Genomic DNA, 14,269 nt, shown 5'->3' on the forward strand with positions numbered 1-14,269 from the left:
CTCCTCCCCTCCCCCAACCCGCCAGTTCTCTCATTCCCTCTTCTGCCCCTCCCATCTGCCATTCTCACCCCCACCCTTCCTGCTCGCCATTCCTCTACCAACTCCCCCCATTTACCACCACCCTTCCCTGACTTTCTGACTCACCTCTTCGCTCTCCTGGCTCTCCAGCACATGCTTTCCTCACTCACACCTCCTGTTTGTTACTTGTCCTCCAATTCATTACTCCCTGTCACCACTCATTTTCCAGCCACTACCTCCTATTGCCCCTCCTGATCTCTAGCCGAGGGAGCTTGTGTGGCAGCAAGTGAGTTATCAAGTAGAGAGATGGTGAGCAGAGCATTGAGATGGGTGCGGGGGTCGGGGGAAGCAGCAAATGAAATGATCAGAGGAGGGAAGTGGAGAATGGGAGGTTTTGGGAGGGTCAAGGAACAGAAGCAGCAAATAAAGCAGTGGTTTGTTTCTGTGCTAGACTGATTGGGCACAAGAACAAAATGGAGGCACTGCTATTCATGGAACCTTCCCAATTTACAAACTTTTAAAACAATATGTTATTGAACTTGCTAAGACTGGCATCACGTTATTGCTTATTACACACGATGCTCGTCATTGTCGTAAATGGTATTCAGCAGTTGATGATCTCCTTTTTTTTGTTCTAAGAATGTTGGCAAGGTCCTATTGTAGGCCATTTCTCATTGCCCACTGTTGATGGCGGTGGTAGATTGACCTCTATTTACAGTGTTCACATTTTGATCATAATATTGGACCAGTCAGGCACTGGGGGATTCTTGATGTATTTGAAAAGGTAGTCAAATGTTTGCAGTTTGTCACATTGCTCCTTTACATTTGGATTCTAATTATTTAATGCTATCTTCAATATATACCGATCCGTGTAAGAAATAATAGCTGCGTTTTTGAGAGAAAAGTTATTCACAGGAACAGCTGTGTATACATTTAAATTGTGCATTTTCCAACTGCAGTCATTAATCTTCTTGAGTGACCACATTCCTGTCAGTTGTGTGGCGTATCTTTTTAAACAAGCATTCCTTCCCAGTATTGTTGCAAATGCATATATGTTTAAAGTGTGTATGTTAATTACCTTTTTGTACCTTCCATGTTTTTCATTAGCATGTTGTGCTCTTCATTGTGCTACCCTAATGTAACTTTTTAGATTAATTCACACTTCAGGCTTAGTCCCTTATTTTCACACAGTTTGTGTGGATTAAATCAGGTATCAAAGACAAAGCAGAGACTGATTTTGCTCCTGATCAGCCTTGACCTACTTTGATGTCAGCTTCAACTGAGCCTAATGTCAAGCTACTTGAATATTGTAAATAATGCATCAAGTATAGGGAATGACATGTTATTAGTAACCCAGCCCTTACTGTGTTTACCACTGAGTTTTTAAAGTCCTCTTAAAATACTGCCCCCATGAGGTCTGTCAGTAATGCTTAAGCAATCTTTGTTACTGCAGAAGGAACAAAATTCTAGATATACTAAACTGAGACCTTCAGTTGGCAATGGTTCCATGGCACAGAGGGCAAAAGAATCTTTTGAAGGTGCCAACTTGGGTGTTATTTTCTGAGCCCCTTTGGATATAACGATGCTAACGATACCTAATTGTAAATGGCTGTTTCCGGCAGTGCTGGAGAGCCGCCTCCTTCAGCTGTAAGGCAAACTGCAGCTTACACTTGGCTAAAGCCAACAGTGTATTCCCTCAACTGAGAGGGATGCCTACAACCAAGAAAGAAAAGATGTAAGTTTTCCTAATGGTTATACATGTGTGGTTGTTTCTCCTTCAAAACGTAAATGAGGTCAATTTCACAGCCCCAACACATTGCACAACTTGTTCTGTCATAGAAATGTGTTTGTAACTTTGCTGGTTGTGCTTGAGAGTTTTTTTTTCTCATTCATGGGACAAGGGCACCGCTGGTTAGGCAGCATTTACAACGCTGTGAGTCTGGAGTCGCATGTAGGCCAGACCAGGTAAGGATGTCAGTTTCCTTCCCTAAAGGACATAAGTCAACCAGGTGGGTTTCTTTTTCAACAATCAGCAATGGATTTATGGTCATCATTAGACTCTTAATTCCAGATTCTTCTATCGAATTCATATTCCACTGTCTGCCATGGCAGGATTCGAACCTAGGTCCCCAGTCCGTTATCTGAATCTCTGGATTAAAAGTGCAATGATAATACCACTAGGCCATTGCCTCCCAAACGACTGAGTTGAATTTTGAAAGAACACTGCTCTCAAACTATTTTAAAATTTGGCCAGGTTCAGAAATCTGTGTGTTTTGTAAAACTGCAAGTGCCACGTTCTTTCCTCCCCTTTTAAATTTATGAAAGGATTGAATTCAGTGAGGACTTCTGCTGTGGCGCTGGGAGTATTGAAAAGAAGAGGCCTGTTCACTTCCCTGCACCATGGAATATTTTTGTGGTAATGTGACGACGTTCCGTGCAAGTGGAATGTGTAGTACAGATATGCTGGGGAAACAAAACAAAACTACAGGGCCCTTTTTTTGTCCCAATTCACAAATATAAGGAAAAATATATCGGTGATGATCATAATTTGTTCCAAATAATCTATGTAATTGCTGCCCTCCTCCTCCCCCCACCCCATGTCTTTACGTTTTTGGAGCCGGGCTGACACATCTGCAATCTTTGTAGATAAAAGGGTAATCTATTGATATGAAATAGCCATACAAGCATATGCAAGCCCCTGTTTGGACTACTTCCAAAGCTCTCTTGCAGGATTGTCTCTATTTGCAAGCTATCCTTGCTATGTAAGGAATGTGGGCAGTCTTCATGTTCCATTGATTTTCAGATAGCTTTATCTTGTCTTCGTGCTTGCGTCAACATGTTTGGTAGATTTTGCTTAAAAGAATGCTGTTTAGTTATAAATTGATGTTTTCTTCAATGCTGATTTTGCCTGACTCTTTGCATTTATAGGTTAACTGTTTGGGTGCTACACAGTGTTGAAAATGAGAGACGCGTCCTTCATTACCTGTAACATTTTATAAAAGGGTTTAATTTTCTAAAACTTTAATTTGGAATGTTGGACTTTTAAGAATATAGAGAGCTGTGAGCTTTCTGAATTCTCATTTGTGTGATAGGTAGTTGAAAGCTGGAAAGTATGTTAAAAACTTTGCAGAAGTTTGTACTCTCACAGTAAACAATTTTGAATTATCAGTACCAAACAAGCTGATAAATCAATTTAACATGACTAGAGCACAATGCTCTGCATGGTTTTTAAATTAAACGAATAAAATTGTTAACTATTCATCTTCGAAGTAGAAGTTCAGCTGATGAACTAAACAATAGGTTACATGCTGCAATGAGTTGGTGGAAAAAGACTTCACCTTTGTATCACATGAGCATTATTTGGTTTCAAGATTAGAACCCTTGCATATTTTCGATTGATCTGTAACTTGCCTCTTTCTGCATAGTAAGTAACTTGCGATACCAGGCTTTAAAATACGTTCAGCCTATGTTGAAGTCATTCACTTCATTTTGTGATGGACTTGACAACAAAGCTGATCACGGTTATTGAATGTGCTTACACCAAATGTGTCTTTACTGCACAGAATCTCGAAGTTACATGGAAGGCATCAACCATACAGTGGTGGGATCAGACGGCACTGTGGTGACAAACCCTATTCTGTATAGCAGCGATGGCCCAATGGCTAATTCATCTTTCCAGCGATCTTATGGTGCAGCGTGCTCAGTCTCTAGTAGCAGTCAAGTCTCCCGGACAAACAGGTGGGATATCTTTAAAACTACATTTAGTTTTTTGTACATATTTACAAGTTGAAAACTCTTTGTTAAAATACAGTATTAACTTGACTTTTTGACAGTGTTCATACTCAGATACAGAATGAACATTGAATTTGATGTTTTCTCAATGAATGAGGTTTTCCTTGGGAGACATTCATTTCTGTTACTGCTCCAGACTTCAAAACCAGAAATCCCGGCAGTCAGGAGGACAATAACTGTTTGTTTATGAATTTTTTTTTTAAGCCTTGCAAGTAGTCAGACATTTTGACACCAAACGGATTGCTTCTTAGATCCACGTATTGTTTAAAGCTAATACTGCATCTCAAATGTGAAAGTTTTACTGAAACAGTTGTAAACTATTTATGCTATTAGGCTTCATTCTAGAACATTAGTACAGTGTGGTGTTTGGCTGTAACTATGATTTTATGTTACCTGAACCAATGAGGAAGATTAATAGATTATTTGAGTATCTGGACCAAGTCTGTGTTCATACCGTTGAGACATTATTGGGCAATCTGTAGCAAGAGGGTTGTGTATTTTGTCAGAATAATCTGACGAGAATGTGGAACTTGTGTTTCCAAAAGAAAGTTGGTTGGGTTGATTAAATTATACTGATACCAGTATAAAATTAATTTAAAATCTGCTGAATTTAGATTGATTGGGTTTTCTTTTGCATGCCATACTCATATGTTTCTAATTCAGTTAACTGATAGGAGACTTTGCTTTGTATGTAGATAAAAATGTGATGATAATGTTTTGATTGTGCATAGTCTTAAGTAGGACCTTTCACCGACCACATTATGAAATGCTAGGTTTTATATTGAGGCTCCACTTTGGTCCTCATGGATGTTTTTGAAATTTATGACATACCTCATTGTAGAAGGTTTCAGGCTAAAGGTCTGTACATAGTGATATTTTATTTGGAATGTAGTGCTCATCACCTCCAAACTGGATTTCTCTGATTATGCTGTTTAAATGAATTTACCATAGACACGCCACAGACGTGTAGAATTTCCAATTAAAACTGAGAGTTTAGCTTTGACATTTAGTCCTGATAAAATGGATTTAATAACAAATGCCCAAATTAATAAAGGCAGTTGCAGTCTACATTTGTTGATAATAATCATTGAAACAGAATATCTCCTGTTTTAATCATTGATCATATGTGTCTGTTTCATAGAACGAAAGAGCACAGAAATAGTTCATTAGGCCCATTATGCCTGTTCTAGTTGTTTTTTGAAATGGATTCCCAATTTTTTTTTTCTATAATGATGAAAATAAAATACCCTAAATGCTAGAATAAAAACAGTATGCTGGAAACCTCTGCATTGTGGTAAGAGAAACAGAAGCTGAATGTAATATCTTTTTGGTTAAACGCGAATTGCATTGAGTTTATTTAGAGGAATTCTCACCACGAAATCTAGTGAGGTTTCTGCTCATATCCTACCAAATACACCTAATAAATTAGATGTCTTTCCTCATGGGGTCTCTAATACTTAGCTCTATCCTGATCTCAGCATGGGCTGTTCCCAGAGCAGCTCACCACTCACTGGAAAGCCACTGAAAGCCTGGCATGCCTTGCCATGTTCCAAATTTTCAAGGCTGCTGTGCACTCAGGTGCTGGCAATCCAGCATTGACCCTGACCGCCTACATCCTGGCCACCATACAGCTATGCTACTTATGCCACACAGCTGATACTCATTCACATATAACAACCCTACTCTCTTACCCTGGTCAACATGTAGCCACCAGGCCACACGCTTTGCTGTGCTTAGCTACATCCCATCTGAACACCCTCTCTGAACCCCTGCCATTGCTTCCCCAAAGCCAAATATGAGCCGTTATTGGTAGCCAGCAAAAAGAGAACACAAATGAAAAAAATACAGACTGCAGTTCATAACAACAAGTATGAACCAAATGCTGACATGTTAACCTTGATGGTCCATGATGGTCTTTTGTACTCAGCTAACATTGAGTGGAATCGAGTGTCGATCATTTCCTGGCTGCCCAATGCACCTGAGCTCTGCCATACACAGGGACAGCTTCCTCAAGCTCCATGTCTTTATCCTTCTCAGAAGACTGCTGTCTCGTCAGCACCTGTCATATCACTTCATTGCCTGCTGCAGATGCTCAGGACACAGTATGCCAATATGATGTGTCACAGTTCTGTTAGAACTATTCTGGAGGATCCCCTCAGACTGCCTCAATCTACAGAGCAGCATGTTCATCAACCCCTATCATCTGTTCCACCATGGCCCTGGTCAAAGCACATACAACAGCTACGTGAATGTGCTGCACTGGCTGAGGGAACCAACACATTACAACCAAACAGGCGTGTCAGTCGTGCTTCGACACTCAACTCACCCCAACTATTTCCCTTTCCATTGCATTCGTTAGAGCTCATGGCCATATGTATATGGCAGTGATATTCTCCAATAAAAGTATATCCGAGCGCAGCTGTGGTGGTCGTAAGGGATTGGCAAACATCGATGCCAATGTCAGTGGACAAGTTATGCATGCAGCTGGTGGAGCAACATGGAGGGTCCTTTATAAACAAAGTCACTGGGAACCTGCTTTGATTTCCATGTGAGTTTCCTTGACATCTAGCTTATTTGGTCAGAAGTCACACGGTATCAGGCCATAGAAACAAGAACAGAAGTTGGTGGAAAAGCTCAGCAGGTCAAGCAGCATCTGTGAAGAGAAAATCAGAGTTAGTGTTTTGGGTCCAATGGACCTTTCCTCAGGACTATAGTCCAACAAGTTTATTTGAAATCACATGCTTTTGGAACACTGCCCCTTCGTCAGGTAAAGGTGACTATCCAATACTGACACCTCCACAGCACAGCTTACTCAGTCCATCTGAAAAATAGGAAGCTGAACATGAATGAGGTAGTTAATAAGGCATGAAGCAGCCATAATCCCCCTTACTTGACAAGAGGCCCCTGCCTAGCGGGAAACTCACCTCAGATAAGCGAGAACCGCTAATTCTGGAGTCAGAATCAACACAGTGTGGGGCTGGAGGAATGCATAGGCCAGGCAGCATCAGAGGAGCAGGAGAGTCAACGTTTCGAGTCAGGACCCTTCATCAGGGCTTGTTGGATTTCATCAGGACCGTCCTGATGAAGGGTCCCAACCTGAAATTACGACTCTCCAGCCCCTCTGATTGCTGCCTGGCCTGCTGCGCTCCCCCCGGCTGCACGGTGTTGAGAAATTCACCTCAATGTTTGGCAGATGCATTCAAGATGGAGGGAGGTGCTCCTGATGTTGAAATAGGCCTCACATGGATGTTGTGTCCAATTCTGCAGAAATCTCACCGTTGCCCACATCACTGAGACCTCAACGAGGTTCCACCCAGGGTTAAAGTTTGTGTCCAATGATCCTCATTCAGAATTCAATCTGATTTGTTCCAAAGCCTGACCCGTTCCACGTATTCCACAAAACAATTTCCCCTTCAGGTATTTTGCCGATTCTTTTTGGAAGTTTCTGCCACAATCCTATCGGATAACATCCATAACAATGTATTGTTTAAAAGAAGACTTCATCATATTGCATCTGGTTCTTTTCCTGGTCACTTTTGATGATTACACTGCGAATGAGATAATTTATTTTATTTACACAGTCAAAACCACTCATTTTGAACACCTCTACCTATTTCCCCCCTCACCTTCTTCCCACCTTCACTGCTTTAAACAGAACAATGTTGGCTACAAGACCAGGTCACAAGCTGGGAAGTCTGCAGTGAGGAACTCAACCAAGTCCTCAAAGACAGTTCACCATCTACAACCTACAACAGAGTGGCAGCAGTGTGTACCATCTACAGTATTGCACTGCAGCAACTCACCATAACTCCTTTGGCACCTGGCTAGTCCATGATCACCCAGAAGGAGATGCCGAAGAACACCAACATTGTCCAAGACACATTCCATTCTGACCTGGAACCTTGTTCTCATTTAGTGGCTGTTGCTGAGTCAAATCCTGAGACTCTCTAACAGTGCTGTATGTGTACCCACCCCCTTTGATCCTCGTTCAGAATTCAATCTGATTTGTTCTAAAGCATGACCCGTTCTACGTATTCCAGAAAACAGTTTCCCCTTCAGTTTTACCAGTGCATGGAACCTTTTGGAGGAATAGGGCTCACGGAAAAGCAATATCAGTGTTTAACTGCTGTAGTGAAGATGCAACAGTTCGAAAAGGGCCTCAACACCACTTCCTTGAGTGTAATTAGGAATAGTCAACAATGTCTGGTGTTGCCATGGTCCTCACATCCTGTTAACGAATATAAGTCCCAGCTCCCGGTCTCTTTACATAAGCAAAGTCCTGTATCTCCAGTTCTTGCGTAGCAAATTAGGGATGGTAGTGTAATGGTTATAATACAGTGTTATTCAATCAGAGTCTTAAATAAATGGTGGGATGATGCAAGTTCAAATCTGTCAGAGCAGCTGGAGAATTTAAATGTACTAGAATAAATAAGTCTGCAGTGAAAAAGCTGGTTTCAGAAATGGTGATCCAAAAAAGTGGTTGAAACCCATTTGGTGACTAATCTGTTTTAGGGAGTAAAATCTTCCATCTTTACCCAGACTGACCTGTATGTGACTTCAGATGCAGAACACTGATGTTGACTCTTTCCTGCCCCTGAAATAACCTCCCAAGCTACACGACACTGGCTTTTCCAGTGGTACAGATCCCATGAATAAATAAAAATAATTTACGTCCTGTTCAATGCTTTAGCGCCTTGGCTCAGATTTTTCAGCAAGCTATGAAGGAGTGCAGTTATTTTTCTTCAAGGTTAAAAATATGGATGTACCAACTCAACACAAACAAATTTCTCCAGGGCAAGTGGACAATGGACTTTGTCAGTAACACTATCATCCGTTATACCATACCAGTATTCCACATCATCACATGAATTCAAGAAACTAATAAGGTATCGCCACAAAACTTGAAATAAGTCCATTATTCCACAATCTTTCATAAATGAAGGCCTCAAATTAAACAATAAACATGAAGCATCTTCACTACAACAGTTAAACACAGACATTGCTTTTCCATGAGCCCTATTCCTCCATAAGCTTCCATGCACTGGTAAAATTTTTGTGCAGGCTGTTTCCTCGTGTGTGGTACATTACTGGTCCTGACAAAACATTTACTGCCTGGTGTCTTCTACAGGGGCTGAAGGGGTATCTATGGTATGTGTGAATGGAGCAAACAACCACCAAACTTTCAACCGCTCATGATTACCAAATGCCCCACTGAAGCTAACAATGCCCAAGGACATTTTCACCTGAAACATTTAATTCACGTGGAAATCTTATAGAGAATGTGAACTGAAGAAAATGAGAAAATGTATTTATAAGAGAGCAAGATGCAAAATACAAAGACAATGCTATTTTAATAAAAGGTGATCTTCAACAGTCATTATACTTCGAAGGAATTTTGAACACCTGTACCCATCGCACCTCACCTCCCCCCTCCCTCCACCCAACCGCAGCAACTTTGCAAATTTAGCTTTTAAGACCACAGTGGTTGCTCTAAGCCATTAAGATCTATATCATTAAAGTAGAATTTATTCTTGAAGCTGTCTGTCCTAACTCTCTTTCTGGAGTGTTTTGTGGATTAGTCCAAAATGTGAGTTAATTAATGTTGAGACAGTGATTTTACCAGTGCATGGAAGCTTATGGAGGAACGGGGTTCATGGGAAAACAATTTCTGTGTTTAACTGCTGTAGTGAAGATGCTTCATATTTATTATTTTATTCCAGTTTTAAAGTTTTGTGGAAAAATTGATTTATTTCAAGCTTTGTGGAGATACCTGATTAGTTTCTTTAAAGTAAATCATTTGAAGGTCGACTGTAAACATTGGAGTTTTTTTTTAAACGAGGCATCCTAGAAATCTTATGACTTGTGATAACTGTGTTTTGCTGGTGCCCTTTTGTGGTTGTTTGGCTTGGGGTTTGTTCTCACCTTCAGTGGGGAATAAGCTTGTGAGGAAAGATCTGCTCAGATGATCTCTCTTGTTTCTGAGAAAACACTTGTTGGAGCCCTGAAAGAGTGGTTGAAGGAACTTCTCAACGTTATATTTCTTGAGCAATTGTGTCTGCCAAGATGCCAGAGAAAACCTGTTCACGTTAGTGACCGTTCCACAAGTACTAGCCTGCTTGCCTAGACGATGATAAGAATATATCTCTCCTGGTCATTTTCCCCTTCAAAAACTAAGATCTAGGAGAAAAAGTGGTTTTTTAGGAAGTGAGCCTGTACAGAGTAATCCCTTTTTATCCTGCTGATATGTTAACATGCACGTTTGCTTTTTTAAATTCAGTTGTAGGATGTGGGCATCGCTGGCTGCATCAACGTTTAGATTAGATTAGATTCCCTACAGTGTGGAAACAGGCCATTTAGCCCAACAAGCCCACACCACCCCTTGAAGCATCCCACACAGACCCATTTACCTATAATCCACACACCCCTGAACACTATGGGCAGTTTAGCATGGCTAATCCACCTAGCCTGCACATCTTTGGAATGTGGGAGGAAACCGGAGCACCTGGAAGAAACCCATTATTGCCCATCCCTAGTTGCCCTTGAGAAGGTGGTGATGAGCTGCCTCATTGAGCTGTTGCAGCCTACCGGGTGTAGGTAGACACACAATGCCATTAGTGTGTCTGTGTGGGTGTGTGTGTGAGAGTGAGTGTGTGTGTGTGAGAGTGAGTGTGTGTGTGAGAGTGAGTGTGTCTGTGTGTGTGAGGTAGAGTGTGTGTGTGTGTGTGTGTGTGTGTGTGTGTGGGTTTAATCAGAGGAATAAACATTTTACAGTTCAGTGTTAGGGACCTAGAATTAATCACCAGTGTCATCGTACCACTTAAGCATCATAACCTTTCATTTCTGTGTCAGTTTGTCCTGAAAAGGAGTACTATTTTGCAGAGTTCATTGATACTCAGTTTCCATAGGAACCTGGAAAGAAATGCAAAGGCTCAGACATGCCTGATATGTCTAGATACTGCTTCAGTATGACCGTGTCCTTTCCATGACTCCTCATATAATTACCGTTACCTGGCAACCATAAAATTTGCTGGATTTAGGAATTAAACTTAGGAAACGGTATGCCAGATGCTGTGCCTGAACTTAATATTCAAATAAACCTCTCACTTGTTGGAGACCGATCCAACAACATCATTCCTAGCCTACAGAAAGCATGTGTGAAAAATAGTGGGCAGAAATCCAGACATGCAGATGTCTGCTCACTTTTCCAAATGGGGTCAGACAACTTTGAGCTCATGTCTTTGATAATCCTGATCAGAAAACCAAGGCTTCACTGCCAAGATGAGATCACTCTCATGCGATGCTCAAGAGCTCCTGCAGTGTTGTCACTAGGATTTCTGTATCATGTAATATCCTGATTTTTGAATTGAGATCTTGTTGCAGGGAACAGCAAACTAGCTGAATGACTAGTTAGAGACTGTTTGTGTCATTTTATTTTGCACCTTCTTGCTACTGCACATTTCCGCTCTGCGCCTCTTTTATTTTTCTTTACGTTTTATCTTTGCTTTTTGAAGAATTTCTGTTGACCCTTTTTCTTTTGATAAAGTACTTTGTGACTAAGATATTGATGTGTTAGGGATGAATTTTCTGAGGGTCTTCTTCTCCATTATAACTTTGATTACAAGTCCCAGAACAACATAAAAACCTAATACTGTGTTCCTGGAGGTATACCAGGCTCTTCTAACAAAATTAGAGCAGGAAGACCTTTATAGAACTTCACTCCCTATATATTCTGTGATCGGCAAGAGCCATGGACCTCCCCCAGAGCAATTTACACCACAAGGCAAGTATGGTGCATAAACCCTTCTTCCCAATCAAACCCAAATCACATTTTCCCGTAGGAAGCAGGAGGATTTTCTTGTATATTCCAGTGAAGCTCTTAAAATGTGTGGTAAATAATTCCACTGTTTCCCACAGGCCAACAAAAATACAGATAGATGGTGTTTCCTTACCACACTCCAAAATAAACGTTCAGAACGTTTGCAAAAATAAAACACATGCCACCATCAAACAAGATGGGAAAAAAATGCCCTCAAAAAAAATTACAGGATTGAGAACCTCTACTTAAATGCAATTCATTTGGACCAAAAAAAGTTCAGTCCGATTTAATCTCTGGTTCTCTCTCTGTCTCTCTCTCTCTTTCTCACGCTCTCTCTCTCTCTCTCTCTCCTTCTCTTGCCCTTTCTGTGTGTCTGAAATCTATTCAGGTCCTCTGTGATCCAACATTCAAGCTTTCTTCTTTATTTCAATTGAGTCTGCTCACTATTGAGGCCAATGTTTTAGCCCAAGAATCTTGTTAGTGTTAGCAGAATTGAAAAGTACTTACAAACATATTGTAAATATTTTGAGGCAAGGTCATGAAAAATGAGGACTGTTTGGTCACTGAAAAAGAGACATACATTGAAGGCTGGTGAGCACAGCAGGATGCTAGAAATCTCAAAAGTAAAGGTTGATTGAGACTTGGTTATTGAAGGCTGCAGCACACCATGGGCAAGGACTTTCATTTGGGCTGCAGCATTCTATATCATTTTGGAATGGACTCACATAAGGAAAAGAAAGACTTCTGAGAGGCCCAAAAAAGACTGAAGATTATTTTTTAAGTATTAATTTCATTCCTTTTGGTGCTAGGGTATGTAATAGCCAAAGTCTTACAAGTAGATTCGTTTGTACTGTTTGCATTGATACTCCTGTGCTCAATATTGACCATAATTGCAACGTAAGATTGAGCTGAGCATTACTAATTGTAGATCCTGAGATTCAATATTTTATACTAGTACAGCAAAAGATAGCACTTGTCTGCTGTATTTTTTTTAAAAAATCAATAAATTTGTTCATGATCTGCTTAGGTTATGCTGTACACTTGAGGTTGAGAATCATCTGTAATTCCATTGTGAACATGATATTGGGTTTTCCTTACAGGTCATGTGGCTTGAATGGCCTTGTAAACAAAAAATTGTACACCTAATGGTTAAAGTACCAGACAGACTATTTATTTTGCATGATTTTAATGATAGGTTTTAACAATCAAAAGCAAAATTGGATGCTCAGAAGAGCAATGTTCGAGGAAAAAATATGATCCAATTCATCCAAATTTAAAGAGATGAAGATGAGGGAAATTTCATACTGGGCTTATGCACTAAGAATTACATTATTTGTATTTGTGTTTTTTTTTGTTTCCCTGATAGCACATCTGCCTGGATGGACAGTGCCCAGAAAGGAGTGCCACCAGTAAGTGGGGTCAACAGATCAGCAGGAAGCTGTCTTGGTTCCTCAGAGCTTGGTGTTAACTCCAGAAAACCACCAAAAGAGGCCTCTGTCATGTCGCAGTTTCCTTCTTTAGGAATGCAAGTTAACTCTCCCATCAACCACACTGTTCACATGAGTAGTTCTGAGCGCCAAACTTCAAACCTACAACAGAACAGTGCAGGAGGAAGCCCTGCAAAGCATCCTTTGCCTGCAGATTCCAGTAACCAGGGTTACCTGCACTACATTGTCAACAGTGGACCTCAGTATGATGGAGAACAAGCCATGCTATCCAGTCTTTCTACAGGATCAAACAACCCTGCTTCAAACATGAATTCCCCAGCGACTGGTTTCTTGGGTAATAGTAGTCTGCAAGAGGGAGTGCTTACAGCAGTTAGTGGCGAAGCACAAAGCAGTGCGACACTGATCAATGATGTTTTGAGTCTGAATGTGCATCCTCCATTACCAGAGAAGAAACGGATTTCTGAGGGCGATCATTCATTTACCTCCATCTCACCAGCTTCAAGTGGTTTTTCCAGTCCCCACAGTGGAAGTACTATTAGCATTCCATTCCCCAGTGTCCTTCCTGACTTTTCTAAAGTCGTAAATACTTCTGTTGCACAAGGTAAATGTTGTGATTGTAGTATCCCAATATGTGGTTGTTTAAAATGTTCCATATACAACTATGCTCACAGTAAGTTAGTATACTTATTTAAATACTTGACTTTTGTCATTTAATTGTTTGCAAAGAATTAATATTCATTTTTATATAAGTGACTTTCACTTGGGGCTACCAACCACTTCCTGAGTGGAGTTATAAAGGGCAGTTATTGGAAAACCGCATGCTGTGCACACAACCCACCCACAGCTAGAAAACCACCTCCCATGGAGACAGCAGTTGCAACTCGTTTACATTTCATGGTTGTTGCTGAATCGACACGGTAACCAATACAATTGTAATTTAACAGACACGTTGAGTACCCGACTGTCGTCTGCTTCGATTTTTTCATTTCCCCCAATATTTAGTTGGAAGAAAATTTTTAAAAAAGACTAGAATCCAAAACAGGGAGAACTAATTTGCACAGTGTTGGGAATGAGCTGGGCGTTTCCAACCAAGTGTGCTCACTGCTGATGCTGATGAGGCTCTGCAGTTATTTGAAATGAATGCACACTTCATGAATAGTTCAACGACATGGTTTGACTTTTTAGGTTTGCCTTG

At 40.7% G+C, this 14,269-nt stretch overlaps 1 protein-coding gene across 3 annotated transcripts in view; it reads left to right on the forward strand.

Moving 5' to 3' along the window:
• Positions 1–14,269, forward strand: part of LOC125461428 (tensin-3-like) — a 386,950-nt gene that overhangs the window by 354,875 nt on the left and 17,806 nt on the right. For all 3 annotated transcript variants that reach the window (XM_048550197.2, XM_048550207.2, XM_048550217.2), the window contains 2 exons: positions 3,582–3,756; positions 12,993–13,675. In XM_048550197.2, coding sequence (XP_048406154.2) covers positions 3,582–3,756; positions 12,993–13,675 — 858 coding nt within the window. The remainder of the gene's footprint in view (positions 1–3,581; positions 3,757–12,992; positions 13,676–14,269) is intronic.

This window comes from Stegostoma tigrinum, chromosome 2, assembly GCF_030684315.1.
Source record: "Stegostoma tigrinum isolate sSteTig4 chromosome 2, sSteTig4.hap1, whole genome shotgun sequence".
Taxonomy (NCBI): domain Eukaryota; kingdom Metazoa; phylum Chordata; class Chondrichthyes; order Orectolobiformes; family Stegostomatidae; genus Stegostoma; species Stegostoma tigrinum.